Raw genomic sequence first — 25,798 nt, forward strand, 5'->3', positions numbered from 1 at the left:
CTAAAATGGACAATTTCACATTTTCCCACATGATACTCCATTTGCCAGATCGTTGCCCACTCACTTAATCTATCTGTATCCCTTTGTAGCCTCATGTCCTCTTCACAATTTACCTTCCTACCTATCTTTGTCTCATCAGCAAATTTAGCAACCATACCTTCGGTCCCTTCATCCAAGTCATTTATATAAATTGTACAAAGTTGAGGCCCCAGCACTGACCCCTGTGGCACACCACTCGTTACATCTCGCCAATCAGAAAATTACCCATTTATGCCTACTCTGTTTCCAGTTAGCTAGCCAATCTTCTATCCATGCCACCTCTCGATCTGCAAGGTCAAATGATCCACAGAATAGTTTATTCACTCTCCCATTCAAATATACATTTAACATTGTCATAACGGCACAGAAGGAGGCCATTCGGCCTATCGAGTCCGTGCCGGCTCTCTGTAGAGCAATCCAGTCAGTCCCATTCCCACGCTCTATCCCCGTAGCCCTGCAAGTTTATTTCCCTCAAGTGCCTATCCAGTCTTCCCTTGAAAACATTGAGTGTCTCCACTTCCACCACTTCTGTCGGCAGTGAATTCCAGGTCCCCACCACTCGCTGTGTAAAAAAGATTTTCCTCACACCAGCCCCCCTTTATCTCTTGCCCAATACCTTAAATCTGTGTCCCCTAGTCCTTGTACCATCAACTAGCCGGTGGATCGAGCATTCCGGACAGTTAACCTCCGGATAAACCAAAGTTTCCTGTACCACAACTGGCTGTTTTCTGTCCTTAAGCCAAAGGCTTCAGAACTATTACATAAATTGGTCAGGCATGACCTGCCTGCAGGGTGGCTTGAAATTGCTGCCTTTGAAAATGGACATTATGCTAAAAAAAAATGGTACTAACTGCAGCATACTCAACCTGCTTGTTCTTCTAATGTGATTAATAGGGTTTCCTCTTTTTTCATTCTTCTTTTCCCTAATTTTCTCCACTAATGATGAACAGCAAGAAACAAAATGGCAATCACTCTAGGCTATTCTCCTCTGTGGCCAGTTATGGTATGGCATTGCCAGATACTTGGGAGTATGATGCTGCCCATGACTACGCCCATCAGTTTTTCAAAGCTCTGTATTTATCCAGTCAACTTTGTCAGTCCTTTAGGTGCCCAAGAAACAAAGTCATAATTTCCCCAAATCCTACAAGCATCTATTTAAACAGACTGAGGACACATACTCTTCAATGCTGCACCACATTCTTTGAAAGATAGGGTAATGAGGTCAAATCTCAGTCTTTCGTGGAGGTCAGGATCTTCACAAGGAATAAAATGCCAATTCACTCCAGACTACACTCATACACCTCTTTGTGGCCAGTTCTGCTGTGGCATTGCAAGATGAGCAAGAGTCCATTGCTGTTTGGCTGCCTTCACTCCTTTCTTCTCCATCCAACCATGACAGAGAAGTGTTCAATGACAGAAGGGAGGACTGGGAAAGGCAACACAAAGTTTATCTCTGCTTTTGTAAGAAGGGGTTATGTATATAAATATATTTTGAATAGTATCACCAGGTATCACCTTCAGCCTCCCTTTTGTTCGCTCCACATGTCAATCGTTAGCCTCCGATAGGTCTAGATCAATCCACAAACAACAGATATGTTCTGCCGGGTATACCATTCCAAAGAGATTTTTCTTAAGGTCTACTGTGAATGACCCTTTGTGAAATCTACAAATCTAAAACATTAACTATTTGGCTGGTTTGCTTCATCATATTGCTCTTTTATTCAGGCATCGTTGCAAGCCATGTGGTAGTGTTTCAGGCTACACCTGTTGAGATGACACCATTACTAGAAACTATTTAAAAGGCACAACAATTACTAATATTATGACTCCTACTTACCAAACAGGCAGAGTCTGCAGTTGACTCTTGAAATTTTCTGGCCAATCCAGATTGCACAAGAAATAATTATGGCTGCAGATGGGGGAAATGCTGACTTGCATATTGGAAGGTATTAATACATTTAAGTGCCATTAAGTGTATATTGCCTCTCCCTGTTCCTTCTGCCAAAATGCATCACCTCACACTTCTCTGTATTAAATTCCATCTGCCACTTGTCTGCCCATTCTGCCCTTGTGTGCCTTCACACAAGTTGCTGAGTGTGTTGCCATTCAGTGCAAGTACTCATAGACACACCCACACCCAGGTTATGATGGACACTGGGTACATTGAAACTCGCCATGGCAAAAGTCAACCTAACTAGTTGCCATTTGTTGCTGGAGAATTCACAGGAACCCGATGGGAGTGGTTAAACCTCATCGGAGCAGCAATGAGCTGAGAAATGCAGTTTGGCACAGCTGCCAACTGCAGTCCAACAGATATTCAGTAGCATAATGTGAGTGTAGTCATTCACCCGCACTGAAAAAGTGACATAAAACTCCAAATCTGCTTTCAGTTTCTCAAACAAGTCTTACGACATTTGATTAAGACCTAAATTTGTGGATCCCTTTAAGATGCGGCCTTCTCTTGTTTAATTGCTGATGGTGAACAATGATCTCCACCAACCTGTTTAGTTAAGAACATAAGAAATAGGAACAGTAGTAGGCCATTCGGCCCCTCGAGCCTGCTCTGCCATTTGGGCCGAATGGCCTGTTTCTGTGCTGTAAATACTTTGTAATAACCTTAAAAATCGGGATTTATTTGCTGTGTCATTAAACACAACTGCAGAAAAATACATTAACAGAATGGCTGATTGACCATCACTGCCTCATGAATTCAGTCTTTCTTCCAACAATCTATTGTGCTCACAGCAACAAGTCAGTGTCCATAGATAGACCTACACTTCCTGTGAACCTACATTTGTAATCTTGAGTGGAGTGAATGGTTTAGCGCGTCACAGGATTAGCAACTACTTTTATAACCTCAGGCTGCACAACAGAAGTCCTATAGGATGGCCACCACAAATTCCTGACCTCTGATATGCGAGATTATATAGGCAAGGCTAAAACTAGAAGTCAGATTTATTACAAGAGATAAATTTAAATGCAAGTGTCTTAAACCAATACTTCAAACCCTTCCCACAACCTAAATAACAAAATGCTTGAATTCTTAAGTCCTTTAACTAAATGTTGTGAAGATTTATATGTGGAACACTTTTCACCTCAAAATTTAATCTCACTGCACGAGATGTGCTAGTATAAACTGAACATCCTGGACCTGCTGCTCAGATATGCCCCTTACTTCCTTTGAAGTGCAGACCAGCTTCTTCAAAGGACACCCCCTGATCAAAACTTCCTTTTGTGTCACAGGTGTCCATTGATGGGAGTACTTTCTCGTCAGGTTACCACTGAAGAGTCACCCATCACTCTGTCTTCTCACAGTGGCAAACTTGACCACATTATCATTTCAGAAGTACTAGCTAGACAAACAGATTCATCATAATGTAGTTTTAATGTACTAATACATCAGAAATATCCTTTAATACAACTAACTAGATGGCAATCAGTAGCAGCTAGTGGACTGGGTCTACTCAATATCAGCAGAGTACACTCTGCTCGTTTCTAGGTGGATGAAATGTATACTTGCAGGCGTTTGTAAAAGAACCCTGCAAGAATGTGTGTGAAATACAAGAAAAACATAGAAGAGCAACTACTTCACAATAGTGTGACATTCAGCCTCCGATGCTGCCTTTTTCCTTTAAAAAATTAACTGATATCCTCAAAGTTTCTAACACTAATCTTACACTTTCGGTTAACCAGTGAATGTATTTTTTTAAATCTCCATACAGTCACCCAGAGCCTTAACAGTATGGCAACCACAGGAGGGAGTTCTGAAAATTAAACTAGACAAACAGACAATAAGATCCCACTGCTAGTTCTTAGACTTAATGCTCAAGATGCAATATTGTGGGATTTTTTATTTAAAAACAAATCCAGACGATTCTCCTTCCCTTCCCCAAAGAAAATGAGTAATATGCAGCAATGATTTAAGAAATGATGGCTTTGTAATGAACTTACTGTGCGGTTTCTGATGTATAGAAACACCTTCTGGGTCTGTGCAGGACCACTGATAATGTCTGGGAAACAGGCTGCTTCCTGTGAGGTCATGCGATCGTGAGGTAGACGACTCTGGAAAGCAGCACCCTCAACACCTGATAAGAATGAACTTACAAAATTAGTGCAATAAAGCTTTTAACCTGGGGTTGTGAAGAAACACGATAAAAACCTCAATAGTCTCCAATTAAAAATAAAATGTCATCTGCCAGGTAACACGTCAGGATCAGTAATTCCTCTCGTGGACACGACTGCTGACCCTAACAAAACTGGTCCAAGAACCCCTCCACGCGCTGTTTTCCACCCCTGCCCCTGGAAACTGTCCTAAACAACCGCCAAAGATTGAACCAGGTTCCCATGCGCAGATCAAACTTTAGCTGGAGATACTTCAGACCCCACAACCCAACAGACGCTCAACATCTTCCTTCCTCACAAATACTACCTGCCACATTAAAAAAAAAATAAACACGAAATTAAAACTAAATCAGCGCACAGAATAAAAAATAAAAAATAAAGTAATTAAAAAAATACATACCTGCGATCGACCCTGCCAGATTGATGTTGCTCCAATGCACTGCAGGAACGAACGTAAAAACATTCACACGCATGCGCACACTACTAGTTTCCCTAATTTCCGCGGTCTTATATTAAAACAATATCTTAAATTTAACATTAATATATTTTGTTATAGATATTTAATGTCGGGCAGATAATTACATCATTACAAGCACTGAAAGGGTTGCCAGGGCAGTGATCTCAAACCACTACGGCTTGGCATCTCCCTTCACCAGGATCATCCATGACAACTGCCCCAATAACCCTTGCAGCATACTAATTATATTACTGTACCTTTAGTACCCCCCACCTTTCTACAAAATGCGCCTTTTACTGCCTCCCAAAAGTAGACACAAATGATTTAAACAGGGCAGTATGGTATTACTGGAGGTCAATAAATCGATTCAAACCAACTTGGGGTTGACTGTAGGGTTAGTAAGTCTAAATGACAATTTGTTTGCTAATTACTATACAAAAAACTCCTCTAGCATTGGTATTTACAAACGAGCTCTATAAATTATTATAATTAAAACCTAATTTTAGCACAAGATTTAGGGAAACAGGCTACAGGATAGAATTCATTGTTTACTGAAAATAACATTTTCTATACAAATATATACATAAAATTATACAAAAGACTTTTTGTATCTGCATAAAATTAATAAATTAGAATAGCTTATGCATCAATAGATATTTAAATGTCATCACAATAAATAAAGGTGGGCACCCCAATTCCACATCATGGTGTGGTCCTGGAACTATACTAAACAGGAAGCATCAAGGGTCAATTGTCTGCTCTGCCCTGCCCGAACTTAGTTGACCTCAACTGAAGTAGCAACAGCAGCACTAGAATTGGCCTCAGCATTCCTAGGGCTAGGAAAAGGTAAGCAGCGAAAAAAACAACCATAGTTCCCACTGCTAGCCATTATCCAGGGATCCCTGATAGAAAGTTAAGCACATGTACATTAGGCGATGCCAGGTTGAGGCACAGTAATTATACCCTCTACGTTCAAATAGCCCGCTAGCACTCACCGTCTAGGCTCACAAATGGAGAATGGCTACTTGGCCAAGTTACATGAGGCTGCCGGTGCCCGTTTAACTGTACCCCAGCATCAGGAGAAGGGGAAAGCAAAGAAATGGGTGGGGGAAAATGAAACCCTACGAAAACAAAATTACAAAAGGTGCAAACTTGGGCTTAGAATACATCAAGTCTGGACCACTTTATATCATGCATACTTCTGAAGTTTGATGGAGTCTCCCGTTGTATCGATGGATGAGTACACTACAGCTGGATGAACTACTAGAGATTTTATACACTTTCTAATATACAAATTTGCATTTTTTAAACTCCCCCATTAGTAAAGTTTACAATGTGTGTGTATGTTTTTTACACCCCCATTAGCAGCAACAGATTTCCTCTCATTGCTGAGGCTTACAATTTGTACAGGCCCACGATCTGCTCTGACCTCACATGAAACTCCCACTTCTTCATTCCTCTGCTGCCTCGAAGAAGCTTTTCCTTTTCCTGCCACTTTCTTCTCTACCACTTTTACCCCTCTCAAAAAATCCAATGCCATGATTTACTTGAATATTCCCTCCATATCTGGGAAAGCTTCTCTAGTAACTTGCTCACACTCCCAAACTAGAAAAAGCTGGTCATCAGATATGCAAACCTTTGCTTATTTTTTGTTTCCAATCTTTATTTTATTTTATGTATTCATACGATTATTCCTCTGGTCTTTCTTCTTGTTCCTCCCAAGTGCCAAAAATGCTATACCACATGGTCTTTCTACTCCCAATATTCATTGTTGAAACCTAGACTCATCACACCATATCCTACTCTAACTCATTCTTTCCTAGTACCTCAAAACTATCTTTTCACCACATTCAGTCTTCCCTTCCTCCAACAGTTTACATGGTACATATAATACGACACATAAATGTAAGACATAATCAAATCAAGATATCATGAAGTGCAACAAAGTTTGAGCAAGATTAGAATGATGAACTGAACCTCAAGATTGGATTACGGTATGAAATCACAACCAGGTATTTCTCTTTGCCACTCCTTCTATACCCTGGTTATATAGTTTACTAGCAACCAAATATTAGAACTTGATAACAGTGGTAGTCACAAGTTTAACCCTTCACTATGAACAGCAATTGCATGGAGTACAATGGCGGTCTGCCATTAGAGCTGCTGTTAGCAAAAATGACACAAAAGGCAGAGAGGGAAGGGGAGGAAAGAGATACACTGGAATCATTTGAAGGTTGTGTAGAAGGGAATCATTAGAAAACTACCGATCTCCGAGTGGGACAGCAGAAATTTGAGGGCAGGACTTCCAGTATAGGAAACCACCACTTGGGAGTCAACTACCTAACAGTCTGGTCCAAAACAGAATTAAGGACTCACCACAAAGCAGCCAATAAGACTGATGGGTCTCAGGGACTCGGGCACTACTTGATGGGCTGTCACGGGTACCAAAGAACCAGCACCACAGCAGCCAAAAATGCCCCCAAGAGAATAGTGGCTGGAACTTCCACAAGCATGGCTTCCAACATATACTGGAGTTCTGTGACATGCCAAAAGAAATTAAGACAAGGTCTAATTTTGAACAGTCAGAAACTCTCAAGGAAGCCACTGTTGGGAGGAGACATCATGTGCTGGCCAGTTTAAAAAAAGGCAAATCCAAGATGATCAGCTTTCTCATGGAAGAACCCAGTCTGACCTTGGGATTAAAGGAATTGCACTACAGAACTGGACGCCATACAGCCAGATTGTGTACAAAGGGTACACAGCTGAACTTCGCAAGGAGCAAGATGGAAAGCTAGGCATCAAACATCTTGACATTAGACAGGTAGAGGACTGGGAGTAGATATCTGAATTTCCATTCATTCTAACCATCAATTTCACGGATGACTAAAACATTTCAATTTGCAACCCTGATTTGTCCTGCATTCTTGTGCAGAGCAATAAGTGGACAATTATTAGGTAGCAGAAATTAACTCTCATAAATTGTAACATTATGAGTTTTTTTTTTAATTGGGATTTGTTATTTCTTGCTAAACTTACAATGAAGAAGAAATAGTTTGGGGAAATTTGACGTCCAGTGTATGTTGAAGTCCCTTCAACTTGTTGGGGGATTCTTCACCTCCTCTCTATCCCACTATAAAAAGACACCAATCTTAGTAAATGTCACTTACCGGATGGTTCTTCTGGATCACTTTCAATCTCCTCCTCAGGTGGTGGAGGTTGAGGTGGTGGCACCTGTTTCTTTTCTTTTTCAGCCTTTGCATTACGTTCCTCTTCGGAATAATATTCATCTTCTGATAGGTTTGCCAGACTCTCGTCCATCTCTCTGTACTCAACCTACAAAGAGTATTGGGGGGGAGGGGGGGGGTAAAGCAGAACCCTTAGCTGCAGGTCAAATCTCCCACACTGTGGCAGTGACCATTTAAAAAATAGAAATAATATTTTTAATTCCAGTAACAGTGTTCTACAGGCATAGCTATCCCTTTGGTACGAGACACAGGCTTAGAACACCATTACAAAAATACTTCGCCCCATAATAAGAACATAAGAAATAAGAGCAGGAGTCAGCCATACGGCCCCTCGAGCCTGCTCCATCATTCAATAAGATCATGGCTGATCATCGACCTCAACTCCACTTTCCCGCCCGATCTCCATATCCCTTGATTCCCCTAGAGACCAAAAATCTGTCGCTCTCAGCCTTGAATATACTCAACGACTCAGCATCCACAGCCCCCTGGGGTAGAGAATTCCAAAGATTCACAACCCTCTGAGTGAAGAAATTCCTCCTCATCTCAGTCTTAAATGGCCGACCCCTTATCCTGAGACTATGCCCCCTAGTTCTAGACACTCCAGCCAGGGGGAAACAACCTCTCGGCATCTACCGTCAATCCCCGTCACATAATATTTTGATTTTGAGAGTGAATCTACAATTAGGAGTCATTTTACTGTACACTGTAAGCACAGAATGATACAGCACAGGAGGACATTCGGCCCATCGTGCCTCTGCTGGCTCAGGGAGAGCTGTCCAATTAGCCCCACTCCCCTGCTCTTTCCCCATAGCCCTGCACATTTCCCGGTCCGCCCCGTTAAGTATTTCTCCAATTCCCTTTTTAAAATTACTACTGAATCTGCTTCCACCGCCCTTTCAGGCAGCGCATTCCAGATCATCTTAGCTCACCAAGCAAAGGCATTGGCAAGAAGATTAATGAAATGATAAACATCTATGGGGACAATACACTTTGTTGTACCAATATGTTCCTTGTGCACTACTTTTAACTCATCACCTCATATTGCTTCCAATACAATGGGCAGGATCTTGTCTAAAAAATAACGACATGTTAACGTCGCACGCCATTATGAATGTGCAAATCGGCCAGCGAATTCAGGTTATTAAGAGATACGCTGTAAATTAAGAATTTGCTGGTCGATTTACGCCACTCTGCCATTTTTTCTGCACAAACGGCATCTCGCCCTTAACCTCTTCGTTATTTTTAAGAACTTGCTGGATTTGCACATTAATTTCCCATTAAACTCGCCGCAGAAAGCTGGGGCTGGAACTTACCAGCATAAGTACCTTTTTAACAACATGATAATTGTTAATGCAATGCAATCAACCTCTGGCCCAGAAAGTGAACAATTTAAACTGTTCAATATCATTCCTGCATATAGTAAATTGTTGTTAGAGATTTTAATAATGTCAAATTTTAACATTTTTCTCTTTCCTAATCCAATCTTTCTTTCCCTCCCTTTATTTCGCTTTCTGTACCTGATTTGACTCTAATTCACCTCCCTCTCCATCGTTTCTCTTTTTTTCCTCAATTCTTAAATCTCACTGGTTAAGGAGATAGACAGTTGGTCCTGCCTTTCACCGAGGTCCCAGATGCCCCGTTGCCCTCGCCGCACCATTATCAGCTCGCACTTCCAGCAAGTTACGCCGCAAAAAAAATTGAGCTGAAGGGTGCAGGAAAAAGTCTGAACGGTGTACACCGCGAGATGCCCCACTCCAGCAAGATCCGGCCCAAACAATGACAGGCTTGTCACTAGTTTCACCCGAGCGCTAAATAGCTCAAAATGTTTTCTTCAGGCGCAACTAAGTTTGGAAAAAAAAAATTATATTTCTGGGCATTAACAATATGAATGAACATGGGCAGATGCCCATCATTCATACTTTACTAAAATCCTAGCAACAACACTGATGGCAATGCTGTTCCGCTTGCCATTGTCATCTTCAGACACCATGGAAAAGCCAATATAAAGCAGCCACTTGTCTATTTGATTTTTTTTGTAAGTGATGTTGTCTCATATCATTGAAACAAGTGAAAGGGGTTTATCTGCTTCAATTGGAACCAAGCGATCTTCTATCGTACATCAGTTGAAGTCAGTTTAAAAGTTTAAACAGTGCATACAGGATAAATGAGCAGACCACCACTTTGCAGTATTGCAATTCTGGATACATCATACAATGTAATTTAGCAGCCTGCAGCGTCTTAAAATTATACTGCAGCAGATTTCATGTTATACTAGTGGAACTGTAACTTTACCCATGGACAGTCAGGACAAAGCAAATTCCCCTCAGAGTGCACTGGTGATGCTGTTGGTATAGGTATGGGGATCTAGTGTTTCTGGAGTTTGGGTAGTTCCATTTAACAGTGTAGGTGTTTAGCTGCAGGTGGTGATGCCCATACAAGAAATGTGCGGCAGACATAGCCAATTTAATTTAAATATCAAAATCTCAATTTTTTGTATTTTAGGTTGTGCAATGAGAAATTGGTTTTCATTGCATCTACACACACTGCAGTTTTTATGCCAACCTCCTCCTCATCTGCAGAACAGCAAACGTTTTTTCAAGCAACGAAAATCTGGACACACAGTACATTGTCTAAAACAAATGGCCAAGGGATCATCCATTCAAGGCCAACCTGTGCACCAACACAGACTTGGTGATCAGTAATTTTATATGTTGTGAGAAACAATACCATAACATTTACTTTGCCACTGAACAATTTCCATCATGATTAACAAGCTGACAAAAATTCTTAAGGCATCTTAAAAATTCACATTTGCAAGTAAACTGAAGAATCCCAGGGGGCATTTCATGAGCGATACATTTTGGAGAACTTCTTAATTAATGCAACACTAGTTCTAACAGAAGAACACAGCAGAATAGTGTAAAACCTCTGAGTGTATAGGTCCATGTGCTGACTAGATTCAAGATAGACAGAATACATTGTATTGGATTTATACTGCAGTTATTCACCCTAAAATCTTTTAACTAGACTTGGTAAAAAGATATACACAAATGTATTTGAAGTATTGCTAGAATAAACTACTGAAACAGAAATGTAACAATATGAATGTGGAAGACCAAAGGCAACTACTGTCCTTTGCCTAACTTCAGTTTTAACTCTAATCTTCCAAACACTAAATGTTGTGAGACCATCAATCCAGAGCACAGAACAAAGACAGCGAGAGCTCAACCTCCCATCACAAGACCAATAGTCTTAAGTATCACGTTATGGGTCATCTTCCCACAATTCGCTTCAAAATCTGTTACCTATAAAGAATATAAATAGATGCAAACCATAGATATGACCATCTATTCGTCCTTGCCTCAAATAACTTACTTGAACTTTTTTTTTAAAGTGCACCTCTTTTGTATCCCTTTGGATTTTCAATGAAAAATGTCCAACAAGGTTTGTGGGGGAATAAACACAGCCAATCCCCATATGGAAATCGATAAAAAGGCAATGCCGTCAATCCTTTGTAAAGTGCGATCTATTCTTCCATCCCCAAAAAACAGAAGGTGATTCTATAAAATTGCTTCTCGTTACTGTGCTGTTTTTTTTCTCGCCTCTTTTTTGCATCAGAGCAAAGACAAAGCCTGAAGCCGAGAGCTCCGGGCGCCCTTGCGGTGCCAGCTTCAGATGTGAAAGCTGAACAAAGACAAGGGCGACTCCCAAAGCGCAAATCCTGCTCAAAAAAACTCCCAAATATGCCTTCAAAACCCAAGAAGAAAAAGACGAAATAGCAAAATAAAAAATATAAATAATAATCCACATTCTGCAATCATGTGGGAAATGAACCAAATAGAAAGATTGCTATCGTAATAGAAAGATGCTCCATGAGGCGGGCGGAACCTCCTCCTCCAGCCAAAATAAAGCAAACTGATGGAAGAATGAGTTAAAGCCCCTCTCCCTCTGATCGCTCCCAGTGTCGCCCTCTCTCCTCTGTTTCACTCCCTCCCTCACTCCTTCTCTCTCCCTCCTTCCTTCTCTCTCCTTTCCCTCCCTCCTGTACTTTTCTTTCTCCCTCTCCTTCTCATCCTCTCCCCCTCCCTCATTCCCCCTCTCCGTCCCTCATTCTCTCACTCATTCTCTCCCTCCCTCATATTCTCTCCCCCTTTCCCTCTCTTTCTCCTTCCCTCTCATTCGCTCCCTCCTTCCCTCTCCCTTTCCTCCCTTTCTCTCCTCCATTCCCTCTCTCCCCCATTCTCTCTCCCCCATTCCTCCACTCTCTCTCCCCCATTCCCTCTCTCCTTCATTCCCTCTCTCCCCTCATTCCTCCATTCTCTCTCTCTCCCCCATTCCCTCCCTCTCAGCCTTACTTTCGCCCGCTTGCGTTTGCTGGTCCTGCGGCCGTCCGGGGTCTCCGCCGTGCCTCCCTCCATGGTGCCCTCGGTGCTGCTGCTGCTGTGGGGAGACGCTCGCTCCTTCTTCTTGGGGGTGCGCTCGGCGGCGGCGGCCAGGGCCAGGCCGGGGCTGGGCCCGGGGCTGGGGCTGGGCTCGGGCTCGGGGCCCTCGGGGCCCGCGCTCCTCTCCTCGCTCCTCCTAGCGGACAACATGGCCGGCCCGGGCCCGGCTCGGCAGCGGGGATCGGCCGCTATCGATTACTGTGGGGGGGAAGCCGGTGGCTCGATAATCGATTTAAAATATAAATCACCACAAAGGCCGCGCGAGCGAGCGAGGGAGGCGCCCGGAGACCAAGCCCCGCCCCCGCTCATCGCCGCGCGCCCATTGGCTGGCAGGCCCGGGGGGGCGCGGTCTGGGCCGTTGGTTGGCTAAGAGGGATGTCAATCACTTTGACGGACACCGGAGCCAAACGGATTCGGGCGCCACGCACGCACAGGCAATGCGTCAGCACGTACGCGTACGTAACACTGTGTCGGGGCAATACCTGTACAGGTGTGTGCAGCACCTTCAGCAACACACATCCCTGTACAGGTGTGTGCAGCACCTTCAGCAACACACACATCCCTGCATTGCATCACATTACACCACTGCTTAAGATGAAGCATACGGTGTCCGCCGGCACGCTCGAGGCCTTCCGCGACCGGTGGGCGCCGCGGGGACTGGAGTACTTCATCACCCCAGAAACAACATTTTAATTTAATTTAAGTCTCAATTAATATATTTTTGTTAAGTTCCAGTTTATTTGTTTATTGATCGCACCAAAAGAGTACACCACTGCTTATAGGAACATAAGAAATAGGAGCAGGAGTAGACCATTACAGTACAAGTGGGTAGAAGTTCATATAAGATTCTTAGGGGGATTGACAGGGTAGAGCCTGAGAGATTGTTTCCCCTGGCTGGAGAGTCTCGAACAAGGGAGCATAATCTTAGGATAAGGGGTTGGCCATTTAGGACTGAGATGAGGAGGAATTTCTTCCCTCAGAAGGTTGTGAATCTTTGGAATTCTCTGCCCCAAAGTGCTGTGGATGCTCAGTCATTGAGCATAGTCAAGGCTGAGATCGATAGATGTTTGGACTCCAGAGGAATTAGGGATATGGGGATAGGGCAGGAAAGTGAAGTTGAGTTCGAAGATCAGCCATGATTTTATTGAATGGCAGAGCAGGCTCGAGGTGCCATATGGCTCCTAATTCTTAAGTTATGCTGCAGCTATACAAAACCCTGGTTAGACCACACCTGGAGTACTGTGAGCAGATCTGGGCACCACACCTTAGGAACAATATATTGGCCTTCGAGGGAGTGCAGCGTAGATTTACCAGAATTATACCCAGACTCGAAGGGTAAAATTACATGGAGAGATTACACAAACTACGGTTGTCCTCCCTAGAATTTAGAAGGTTAAGGGGTGGTTTGATTGAAGTTTTCAAGATATTAAAGGGAACAGATTGAGTAGGTAAAGAGAAACTATTTACGCTGATTGGGGAGTCTAGGACTAGGGGGCATAGTCTAAAATTTAGAGCCAGACCTTTCAGGAGTGAAATTAGGAAACACTTCTACACACAAAGGGTGGTAGAAGTTTGGAACTCTCTTCCGCAAACAGCAGTTGATGCTAGATCAATTGTTAATTTTAAATCGGAGATTGATAGATGTTTGTTAACCAAGGGTATTAAGGGATATGGGGCAAAGGTGGGTATATGGAAGGCAGAAAATTAGTAAGTGAGTTTGGTAGGCAGAGGAAACAAAGGCTAGAAAATAGACAACAAGGGAGTTTGTCAGTGCTAAATGGTCTATACTTCAACACAAGGAGGCTAGGGAATAAAGCAGATAAGCTGAGAGCACAGATAGACATGTGGGAGTATGATATTATAGCTATTACTGAGACATGGCTGAAAGAAGGGCAGGAATGACTGCTCAACATTCCTGGTTACAGGCTTTTCAGATGAGATAGAGAGGGGGATAAAAAAAGGAGGGGGGTCACAATATTGATTAAAGAATTAGTTACAGCTGTGAGGATATCTTAGAAGGATCATTAAATGAGGCCATATGGGTTGAACTAAAAAACAAAAAGGGGCAATCACACTGCTGGGAGTGGACTATAGACCCCCAAACAGTCAGAGGGAGATAGAAGAGCAAATATGTAGGCAAATTTTTGAGACGTGAAAAAATAGGGCAGTAATAGTAGGGGATTTCAAATTCCCTAATATTAACTGGGATAAAATTAGTGAGAAAGGCATAGAGGGAGCAGAATTCTTAAAATGTATTCAGGAGAACTTTTTATTAGCCTGTACGTAGCAAGCCCAACAAGAGAGGGAGCGGTTCTGGACCTAGTTTTAGGGAATGAAGCTGGGCAGGTGGAAAGGGGGAGCATATTGGTGGTAGTGATCATAATTCAGTTAGATTTAGCATAGTTATGGAAAAGGACAAAGTATGGACCAAGAATAAAAGTTCTCAACTGGGGAAAAGCTAATTTTACTAAGCTGAGAGGTAATTTAGCCAAAGTGGACTGGAGACAGAAACTTGAAGGTAAATCAAAGTCAGAGCAGGGGGAGACATTCAAGGGGGAGATAGTAAGGGTTCACAGAATCACAGAAACCTCACAGTGCAGATAGAGGCCATTTCGGCCCATCGAGCCTGCACCGACACATATCCCACCCGATTCCCGTAACCCCTACACATATCACACCCTATCCCCGTAACCCCACGTATTTAATCCCCCTAACACTAAGGGCCAATTTTATCATAGCCAATCAACCTAACCCGCACATCTTTGGACTGTGGGAGGAAACCGGAGCACCCGGAGGAAACCCACGCAAACACGGGGAGAATATGCAAACTCCACACAGACAGTCACCCGAGGCCGGATTCGAACCCGGGTCCCTGGCGCTGTGAGGCAACAGTGCTAACCACTATGCCACCGTGCTGTACGTTCCCTTAAAGAAAAAGGGTGGGACTAACAAATCTAGAGCTCCTTGGATGTCAAGGATAAAGTAAAAAAGGGAAGCTTATGACAGATACTGAGGACTCAATACTGCAGAAAGCCGAGAGGAGTATAGAAAGTGCAGGGGTGAAATCAAAAAGGAAATTAGGAAAGCAAAGAGAGGGCATGAAAAAATTTTGGCAAGTAAAAGCAAGGAAAACTCAAAGATGTTTTATAAATACATTAAGCGCATGAGGATAACTAAAGTAAGAGTAGGGCCTATTAGGGACCATAAAGGTAACTTGTGTGTGGAGGTGGAAGACATGGGTATGGCTCTTAATGAATACTTTGCGTTTGATTTCACAAAAGAGAGGGACGATGCAGACATTGCAATCAGGGAGGAGGAGTGTGAAATATTAGATGAAATAAACATAGTGAAACATAGGAGCAGGAGTCGGCCATTCGGCCCTTCGAGCCTGCTCCGCCATTCAATATGATCATGGCTGATCCTCTATCTCAATACCATATTCCCGCTCTCTCCCCATACCCCATGATGCCTTGTGTCTAGAAATCTATCTATCTCCTTCTTCAATATATTCAGTGACTTGGCCTCCACAGCCTTCTGTGGTAGAGAATTCCACAGGTTCACCATCCTCTGAGTGAAGACATTTCTCCTCATCTCAGTCTTAAATGTCCTACCCCGTATCCTGAGACTGTGACCCCTCGTTCTCAACCCCCCAGCCAGGGGAAACATCCTCCCTGCATCCAGTCTGTCGAGCCCTGTCAGAATTTTATATGTTTCAATGAGATACCCTCTCATTCTTCTAAACTCTAGTGAATACAGGCCTAGTTGGCCCAATCTCTCCTCATACGACAGTCCTGCCATCCCAGGAATCAGTCTGGTGAACCTTCGCTGCAGTTCCTCTATGGCAAGTATATCCTTTCTTAGGTAAGGAGACCAAAACTGCACACAGTACTCCAGGTGTGGTCTCACCAAGGCCCTATATAACTGTAGTAAGACATCCTTGCTCCTGTACTCAAATCCTCTTGCAATGAAGGCCAACATACCATTTGCCTTCCTAACTGCTTGCTGCATCTGCATGTTTGCTTTCAGTGACTGGTGTACAAGGACACCCAGGTCCCTTTGTACATCAGCATTTCCCAATCTAGCACCATTTAAATAATACTCTGCCTTTCTGTTTTTCCTACCGAAGTGGATAACTTCACATTTATCCATGTTTTACTGCATCTGCCATGTATTTGCCCACTCACTCAACTTGTCTAAATTGCCTTGAAGGCTCTTTGCATCCTCCTCACAAGTCACAATTCCATCTAGTTTTGTGTCATCAGCAAACTTGGAAATACTACATTTGGTTCCCTCATCCAAATCATTGATATATATTGTGAATAGCTGGGGCCCAAGCACTGATCCCTGCGGTACCCCACTAGTCACCGCCTGCCACCCCGAAAAAGACCCATTTATTCCTACTCTCTGTTTCCTGTATGTTAACCAATTTTCAATCCATGCCAGTATATTACCCCCAATCCCATGTGCTTTAATTTTGCACACTAACCTCTTATGTGGGACTTTATCAAAGGCCTTCTGAAAATCCAAATACACCACATCCACTGGTTCTCCCTTATCTATTCTACCAGTTACATCCTCAAAAAACTCCAGTAGGTTTGTCAAACACGATTTCCCTTTCATAAATCCATGTTGACTTTGTCTAATCCCACTGATATTTTCTAAGTATCCTGTTATCACATTCTTTATAATAGACTCTAGCATTTTCCCTATTACTGATGTTAGGCTATAGTTCTGTAGTGCCCTGTTTTCTCTCTCCCTCCTTTTTTTAAATAGTGGGGTTACATTTGCCACCCTCCAATCTGCAGGAACTGCTCCATAATCTATGGAATTTTGGAAGATGACAACCAATGCATCCACTATTTCCTTGGCTATCTCTTTTAGTACTCTGGGATACAGATTATCAGGCCCTGGGGATTTATCGGCTTTAGTCCCATTAATTTCTCCAGCACTTTTTTTTTACTAATGCTAATTTCCTTTAATTGCTCCTTCTCACTAGACCCTTGGTTCCCTAGCATTTCTGGGAAGTTATTTGTGTCCTCTTCCGTGAAGAGTATTTGTTTAATTGCTCAGCCATTTCCTTGTTCCCCATTATAAATTCTCCCGTTTCTGACTGTAAGGGACCTACATTTGTCTTCACTAATCTTTTTGTTTTCACATACTAGTAGAAGCTTTTACAGTCCGCTTTTATGTTCTTTGCAAGTTTACTCTCAGAGAGAAAGTATTAAGGGGCTTAGCATCTTTGAAAGCGGATAAATCCTCAGGCCCGGATGAAATGTATCCCAGACTGTTAAGAGAAATAAGAGAGGAAATAGCAGAGGCTCTGACCATCATTTTCCAATTCTCTCTGGCTACAGGCATGGTGCCAGAGGACTGCAAACATGTTATCATTGTTTAAAAAGGGAGAAAGGGATAGACCGAGTATTTACAGGCCAGTCAGCCTAACCTCGGTGGTGGGAAAATTATTGGAAAAAATTGAATTCCATTTGCCACTGTTCTGCCCACGTGACCAGTCCATTTATCTCTTCCTGCAGTCTACAGCTTCCTTCTTAATTATTAACCACACAGCCAGTTTTTGTATCATCTGCAAACTTTTTAATCATACTTCCTACATTCAAGTCCAAATCACTGATATATACCACAAAAAGCAAGGGACCCAGTACTGAGCCCTGCGGAACCCCACTGGAAACAGCCTTTCAGTCACAAAAATACCCTTCGACCATTACCCTCCTGCCTCGGAGCCAATTTTGGATCCAACTTGCCACTTTGCCTTAGATCCCATGGGCTTTTACATTAGTGACCAGTCTGCCATGCAGGACTTTATCAAAAGCCTTGCTGACAATAATAGTATTTAAAAGTTTAATTTCCTGCATTTAAAATAAATGACAGTGCTAGTCCTGAAACTGGGAGTCACTAGCTGTGATAATCTATGGCCGGGACTCGGGAACTGGCTGAACGAGTTGATCATTAACAGTGTGACGCTGTGTCAGGGAGCCAGGAGGCGGGAGTGGGCGGACTGGGAGCCAGGAGGTGGAGGTGAGGACTTGGGATCAAAGAGCGAGGAGGGCCAGAGTTCTACCAGGTGGTCGGGTCGGTGTGTTATCGAGAACTTGCTCCTACCCAATCGTTTAAAAAACAACAGGAGCATGGCCGGCTTTAACTCTCTTTCTTTCTGCTCCTAGGGGTTGGCTGGGACACCGCGCCCGAGATGCCGGTCCCGGGTTCGGCCCGAGGGGAAGACGGGGCGGTTCCCAAGAACAAGCCTGATAACACGGCTTTCACGCAGCAAAGATTGCCGGCTTGGCAGCCCTTCCTATCGGCAGGGTACGTCCTGCCCACATTCTTCCTGCTGGGATTGATCTTTATCGCGATCGGGCTCGGGTTATACTTCACTTCCAACAGTATCATCGAGATCGAGGTGAGTGTTGCTCAGCTCTCTCCCTCCAGAATCTTTCCAAAACCCTTGTGAAATGCGTGCGTGACTCTCAGTCCCTTTCCAACAGCTTGCCCAACTAGTTTACAAACTTAATTGTTAATCCACTCTTCCCAGGGCATGTGTTCCATCGCTTTTAACGCCTACTTGCCTGGTAACAGTCACTAAGTTTAGTTCCTGGTAGATTTTTTTAAATCCATGAGTTGTCTTTTTTTCTTTTATTTACAGTTACTGACATTAGAGCTCAGGTTAGTTCCTGGTAGATTGGGGGGAAAGGAAGGAGCTTGAAAAGTTGAATCTGTTATATTTGCTTTAATTCCTTGACTGCCCTTGAAGTAGGTGTATCTTAAGAATAACTGGAATATACTTTGCTACAATAGCAAAATACTGCGGATGCTGGAAATCTGAAATAACAACAGAAAATGCTGGAAATACTCAGCAGGCCAGGCAGCATCTGTGGAGAGAGAAACGCAGTTAACGTTTCAGGTCGATGACCCTTCATCAGAACTGGAAAAATACCCTGAATCGTTTCATTCAAACATTCCTGTCTGTTGTGATTGTCCAGCCATTGACCACACTTCCTCTTTGCCGGTTAAATGTTCCACCTGAGTTCTTCTTTCTAATTGGTGAATAATTAAAGTAGAAAATAACCAATTATATTGCAGAAAACATTACTTCCCAATTTCATGTTACTATGCAATCACATCGCCCTGAAAGAGATACAGCCAGCACACTAAACCCCAAAGACCAGGGTTTCTCTAGCTCTTGGTAGTCACATGAAACAACAATATTGGAGTTGTTGACTGATGACAGTAATCAATCAATCTCTCTCGATTAGTCTACAACAGACCCAGGTGAAGAAGACACTGGTAGTGGAGAGCGCTAGGAACCAGAGGTCCAACGTCCCTTTTTCCTCAAGTATGCTACACTTGCCACATGCCATGTCTCAAATTACTCATATAACATAACTAAATTAAAAAGTTCAATAATTCAGAAGCAAATCACAAAGTTGTCCATAAGCTTGCACATCTCTGTGTCCAGTAGCTCCAAATCAACCCACCCATATAAGGTCCAGTGCGTCCTTCTGCACTCTGTGAACTTTCAACAGCCTCGCGTATCCACCCTCTTCCCAATCCTTCATGGTCACCCAGCTGAACCCTGGCAGTCTTGGCCCTCATTCTTGACTCTCAATTACTGGAAACTGCCTTTCATAATTTTAAACATGGCTATCGTATCATATCACCCTATAACCTAGGTTGTTCTAATTGAAAAAGCCCCAATTTGTCAAGTCCTTCTTTGTATTTATGTTTCCTCATACCGGGCAGCATCCTAGTGAATCTGCAATGTACCTTCTCTAAAGCCTCAATATCCTTCCTATAGTATGGACCCCAATACTCCACACACTACACTGCATTTGATGGGCGCCGGGGGGACTGGAGTGCATCATCAACCCGGACAACACCATTTAAATTTGATTTGTTAAGTTTCATTTAAAGTTTTGTTAATTTACAGATAATTTGTTTACGTACCCAAACAAAAGAGTACACTGCATTTGAGGAGTCCGTGTTCCACGTATACACGGAATGTGAGAGGTTGCAGCCCCTCTTTCATTATTTGAAGGGGCTGCTCCTCGATTTTTGGCCGCACTTCAGTCCCACGCACCTGATCTTTGGTCACCTGGTGCTGGGGAGAGTGGGCAGGTCGGAGGACCTCCTTTGTAGGACTGCTCCTGGACCTGGCCAAAAAATTCATCAATTGGTCCAGGCAGCGGGCGGTCGAGGGGGTCGTTTGGCCCGATTTCCTGCCTCTCTTCCACGGCCATCTTCGCGCCCGGGTGGCCCTGGAGATGGAGCACGCGGTGTCTGCCGGCATGCCTGAGGCCTTCCGCGACCGGTGGGTGCCGCGGGAACTGGAGTGCATTATCACCACCGAGAACCACATTTTAATTTAAGTTGTTAAGTTTTATTTAAGTTACAGATCATTTGTTTAATCACTCCATCAGAAAAAGTACATTCAAAGGGTGGACCAATAACAGGTACGCTGCATTTGAGACAGTTTCCTAAAATAATACGCCAGGGAGAGAGAAAACAGGGAACTACAGGCCAGTTAGCCTGACATCCATCGTCGGGAAAATGCTGGAATCCATTGTTAAGGAAGTGGTAACAGGACACTTAGAAAATCATAATATGATTAGGCAGAGTCAACATGGTTTTATGAAAGGGAAATCTTGTTTAACAAATTTATTAGCGTTTTTTAACGATGTAACGAGTAGGGTAGTTAAACAGGAACCAGTGGATATAGTATATTTGGATTTCCAAAAGGCACTCGATAAGATGCCACATAAAAGGTTGCTACGCAAAATAAGGGCTCGTGGGGTTGGGGGTAATGTATTAACATAGATAGAGGATTGGTTAACAGAGAGTTGGGATAAACGGGTCATTTTCCGGTTGGCAGGCTGTAACTAGGGGGGTGCCGCGAGGATCAGTGCTGGGGCCTCAGCTATTTACAATCTATATTAATGACTTAAATGAAGGGACCAAGTGCAATGTATCCAAGTTTGCTGACGATACAAAGCTCAGTGGGAAAGTAAGCTGTGAGGAGGACACAAAGAGCCTGCAAAGGGATATAGACAGGTTAAGTGAACGGGCAATAAGGTGGCAGATGGAGGGTAGTGTATTCACTTTGGTAGGAAGAATAGCAAAACAGAATATTTTTTAAATGGTGCGAAACTATTAAATGTTGGTGTTCAGAGAGATTTAGGTGTCCTCGTACAGGAAACACAGAGTGTTAGCATGCAGGTACAGCAAACAATTAGGAAGGCAAATGACATGTTGGCCTTTATTGCAAGGTGGTTGGAGTATAAGAGTAAGGAAGTCTTGCTACAATTGTACAGGGCCTTGGTGAGACCACACCTGGAGTACTGGGCACGGTTCTGGTCTCCTTATCTGAGGAAGGATACACTTGCCTTGGAGGCGGTGCAACGAAGGTTCACTAGATTGATTCCCTGGGATGAGAGGGCTGTCCTATGAGGAGAGATTGAGCAGACTGGACCGATACTCTCTGGAGTTTCGAAGAATGAGAGGTGATCTCATTGAAACATATAAGATTCTGAGGGGGATTGACAGGGTAGATGCTGAGAGGTTGTTTCCCCTGGCTGGAGAGTCTTGAACTAGGATAAGGGGTCGGCCATTTAAGACTGAGAGGAGGAGGAATTTCTTCAGAGGTTTGTGAATCTTTGGAATTCTCTGCCCCAGAGGGCTGTGAATGCTCAGTTGTTGAGTATATTCAAGGCTGAGATTGATAGACTTTTGGACTCTAGGGGAATCGAGGGATATGGGGGTCGGGGGGGAAAGTGGAGTTGAGATCGAAGATCAGCCATGATTTTATTGAATGGTGGAGCAGGCTCGAGGGGCCGTATGGCCGTCTCCTGCTCCTAATTCTTAAGTTTTTAACAGGTCTTATTAAGGTTTTATATAGGATCATCATTGCCTCTTGGCTTTTATATTCTATACCTGTTACGATTAAAACCTAGAATTCCAATAGCTTTATTTATGTGCTTATTAACCTTAGGTGCTGCCTTAAAGTCCGGAGAACCTGTTCTCCTGCCCCCCAATCCCTCTGCTCTTTCCCAGCAGCTAGCCTAGTTTCAGAGTATAATTATTGATGTTTTATGTCGGAAATAAATTTCCATCTATAAAAGATTTTGAGCTCCATCACACTCCAGATGTCATGTGCTTTGTATAAAATGACAACAAATTGCAACTGAACAATCTTTTTCAAAGTGTTCATGCATATGTAATTAACAATTGAGATAATTTTCAACAATGCCAGTAATTAACCTCGGGACCGGTTTAGCCCGCTCACCCATAGGGAGTACCTGAGCAGTGGCCTTAAATGAAAAGCTAGATTAACAGCTAAACAGCCAGTGTAAGCAAATTTATGTATATTTGGTTTACACACAGTCAGTAGATTTGACTATACCATGTGGTTCTATGTATTGTAATTGAGAAATGGTGATCTTCTATTGTGCACCTTACCTAATGTACTTAGATGTGTTGGTATGATTCTGGACTGATGACTTTGTCATGTGGTGTAGTGAGAAATAGAAATTGTCACTCTCCTGGTGGGGCAATACCGCCTTTATAATCTGTACCAGATTCCTATCTCCCAACTCGTTTCCCCTCACCTGACAGCATAATAACTCTGATCTTATTTTAATTTCTCCTATGACAATAATTTGGCCGACTTTCCCAGTGACACTGTGGGTAAATACACTGTGTGATGCAGTACTGAGTCAAACAGACCAGAAAGGTCTCTGCTTCGATCTTTGGTCAGTGTTGAGTTAATTGGTCTCGGCCAAGACACCAGCCGAGTTCCAGTTACCCTCGCATCTCTCTGGACTGTGGGCAAGTGTGGAGGGGGGGGAGGAGAGAGGTGGGTTCTGGTTCCCACTCCGGATGGGTACCAGTGCCATCTGGAAAATGTGGATCAAAAAATATTGAGCTCCGTTGCAATGCATCCCATGAATGAATAGCCTGTTGACATTTACTGGTTCCCATCTTCCACCCGCCATAAACCTGAGATTCAAACTCTGCTGCCCGTATTCTAATCCACACTCAGTCTCGTTCACCCATTGCCCCTGTGCTCGCTGACCTACATTGGCTCCCAGTCCACCAAAGCCTGCCTGCCTTTATTTATTATATAAAAAATTCTCATCGTGTTCAGATACCTCCATGGTCTCTCCCCTCCCTATCTCTGTAACCTCCTCCAGCCCCACAACCTTCCGAGAACTCTGCGTTCTTCCAATTCTAGCCTCTTGTGCATCCCCCACGCCCTTCGCCTCGCCATTGGCGGCCGTGCCTTCAGCTGCCTAGGTTCTAAGCTCTGGAATTCTTTTCCTAAACCTCTCTACCTCTTTATCCTCCTTTTAAGACACTCCTTAAAGCCTACCTCTTTGACTAAGCTTTTAGTCACTTGTCCTAATATCTCCTTCTTTGGCTCGGTGTCAAATTTTATCTGATTATGGCTCCTGTGATGCGCCCTGGGGCGTTTTATTACTTTCAAGGCGCTATATAAATGCAAGTTGTTTCTTTTGTTATTGTGTTTAGAATTTTACATTTCTGTACTCAACAGCCTATTTTCTAGCCATGCACTGTAACGGAAGCAGAAAACTGTGGCCACTGTTCAGACTCTCTCTCAGAAAGAAGCGGGTTGTGAGGTTACAGGGTTGCTGGCTTCAGTCACTCCATACCTCCAACATGACTTGTTGCCTTCAGGTGATATGAGAGAAGAATGAAAATGGGTGAAGAGGGTGATTGAAGTATCTCCCTGACATATGGAACCAAGTGACACAGTAAAATCTGGCAGTAAAAATGGACAGTACAAATTTCAAATGATAAAATTTAGGGAGAAACTTCAAACAGTTGCTTACTTTTAACTGACAAAAGTTTCAAAAGCTATAAGAAGTGGGCGGTCGATGCACTGCGGTAGCATGCTGTCCTTCCCCTCCAATATCGTGGTTTCAATCCAGACCAGATGGACCTTTCTCTGTAAAGCGACCCTAACTGAAGCAAGACTCAATCCTCTTCCACATGTGGCCATAATTCAGCCTAAATTGTCAGTCTTGCTCACAGGACATAAGAGATCAAAAGGGAGAAAAGGATAGACCGAGTAATTACAGGCCAGTCAGCCTAACCTCGGTGGTGGGAAAATTATTGGAAAGAATTCTGAAGGACAGGATAAATCTTCATTTAGAAAGACACGGATTAATCAAGGATAGTCAACACAGATTTGTTAAGGGAAGGTCGTGTCTGACAAACTTGATTACATTTTTTGAGGAGGTAACGAGGGTAGATGAGGGTAGTGCGTTTGATGTAGTGTATATGGACTTTAGCAAGGCTTTTGATAAGGTTCCACACAGCAGACTGGTCATGAAGTTAAAAGCCCATGGGATCCAAGGCAAAGTGTCAAGTTGGATTCAAAACTGGCTCGGAAACAGGAAGCAGAGGGTAATGGTTGATGGGTGTTTTTGTGACTGAAAGGCTGTTTCCAGTGGGGTTCTTCAGGGCTCAATTATAGGTCCCTTGCTTTTTGTGGTAAGTATCAACAACCTTGACTTGAATATAGGGGGTATGATGAAGAAGTTTGCAGATTATACTAAAATCGGCTGTGTGGTTGATACTGAAGAAGGAAGCTGTAGACTGCAGGAAGATATCAATAAATTGGTCAGGTGGGCAGAACAGTGGCAAATGGAATTCAATCCAGAGAAGTGTGAGGTAATGCATTTGGGGAGGGCTAACAAGGAAAGGGAATACACATTAAATGGTAGGACACTGAGTAGTGTAGAGGAACAAAGGGACCTTGGAGTGCATGTCCACAGATCCCTGAAGGTAGCAGGCCAGGTAGATAAGGTGGTTAAGAAGGCATACGGAATGCTTGCCTTTATTAGCCATAGCATAGAATAGAAGAGCAGGGGGGTTATGCTTCAACTGTATAAAACACTAGTTAGGCCTCAGCTAGAGTACTGCGTGCAGTTCTGGTCACCACATTACAGGAAAGATGTGATTGCACTAGAGAGGGTACAGAGGAGATTTACAAGGATGTTGCTGGGAGTAGAGAATCTTAGCTATGAGGAAAGACTGGATAGGCTGGGTTTGTTTTCCTTGGAACAGAGGAGGCCGAGGGGAGACCTTATTGAGGTGTATAAAATTTTGAGGGGCATAGATAAAGTGGATAGAAAGGACCTATTTCCCTTAGCAGAGGGGTCAAAAACCAGGGGGCACAGATTTAAAGTAATTGGGGGAAGGTTTAGAGGGGATTTGAGGGGAAATGTCTTCACCCAGAGGGTTGTGGGGGTCTGGAACTCACTGCCTGAAAGGGTGGTAGAGGCAGGAACCCTAACCACATTTAAAAAGTACTTGTATGTGCACTTGGGGTGCTCTAACTTGCAGGGCTACGGACCAAGAGCTGGGAAGTGGGGTTAGGCTGGATAGCTCTTTGTTGGCCGGTGCGGACACGATGGGCCGAAATGGCCTCCTTCCGTGCTGTAACTTTCTATGATTCT

General features: G+C 43.4%; 2 protein-coding genes across 4 annotated transcripts in view; one reads left to right on the top strand and one right to left on the bottom strand.

Annotated features, from left to right (window-relative positions):
* kdm1a (lysine (K)-specific demethylase 1a) overlaps positions 1-12,597 on the bottom strand; it is a 68,797-nt gene extending 56,200 nt beyond the window's left edge. The window contains exons 1-5 of one of the 2 annotated variants that reach the window (XM_085963082.1): positions 12,219-12,597; positions 7,786-7,951; positions 5,614-5,739; positions 4,562-4,600; positions 3,991-4,124 (exon numbers count right to left, since the gene is read on the bottom strand). In XM_085963082.1, coding sequence (XP_085819208.1) covers positions 3,991-4,124; positions 4,562-4,600; positions 5,614-5,739; positions 7,786-7,951; positions 12,219-12,455 — 702 coding nt within the window. In that variant the 5' untranslated portion in view covers positions 12,456-12,597. The remainder of the gene's footprint in view (positions 1-3,990; positions 4,125-4,561; positions 4,601-5,613; positions 5,740-7,785; positions 7,952-12,218) is intronic. The other variant, XM_085963083.1, reaches the window with a different exon arrangement.
* A 5,712-nt stretch (positions 12,598-18,309) lies between these two features.
* tmem30b (transmembrane protein 30B) overlaps positions 18,310-25,798 on the top strand; it is a 31,632-nt gene continuing 24,143 nt past the window's right edge. Inside the window, exons 1-2 of one of the 2 annotated variants that reach the window (XM_085963087.1) lie at positions 18,310-18,392; positions 18,485-18,720. In XM_085963087.1, coding sequence (XP_085819213.1) covers positions 18,511-18,720 — 210 coding nt within the window. In that variant the 5' untranslated portion in view covers positions 18,310-18,392; positions 18,485-18,510. Of the gene's footprint in view, positions 18,397-18,484; positions 18,721-25,798 lie in introns of both variants that reach the window. The other variant, XM_085963085.1, reaches the window with a different exon arrangement.

The sequence above is a fragment of the Somniosus microcephalus genome, chromosome 20, assembly GCF_052327205.1.
Source record: "Somniosus microcephalus isolate GS21.2 chromosome 20, FLI_Smic_1.0, whole genome shotgun sequence".
Classification (NCBI taxonomy): Eukaryota; Metazoa; Chordata; class Chondrichthyes; order Squaliformes; family Somniosidae; genus Somniosus; species Somniosus microcephalus.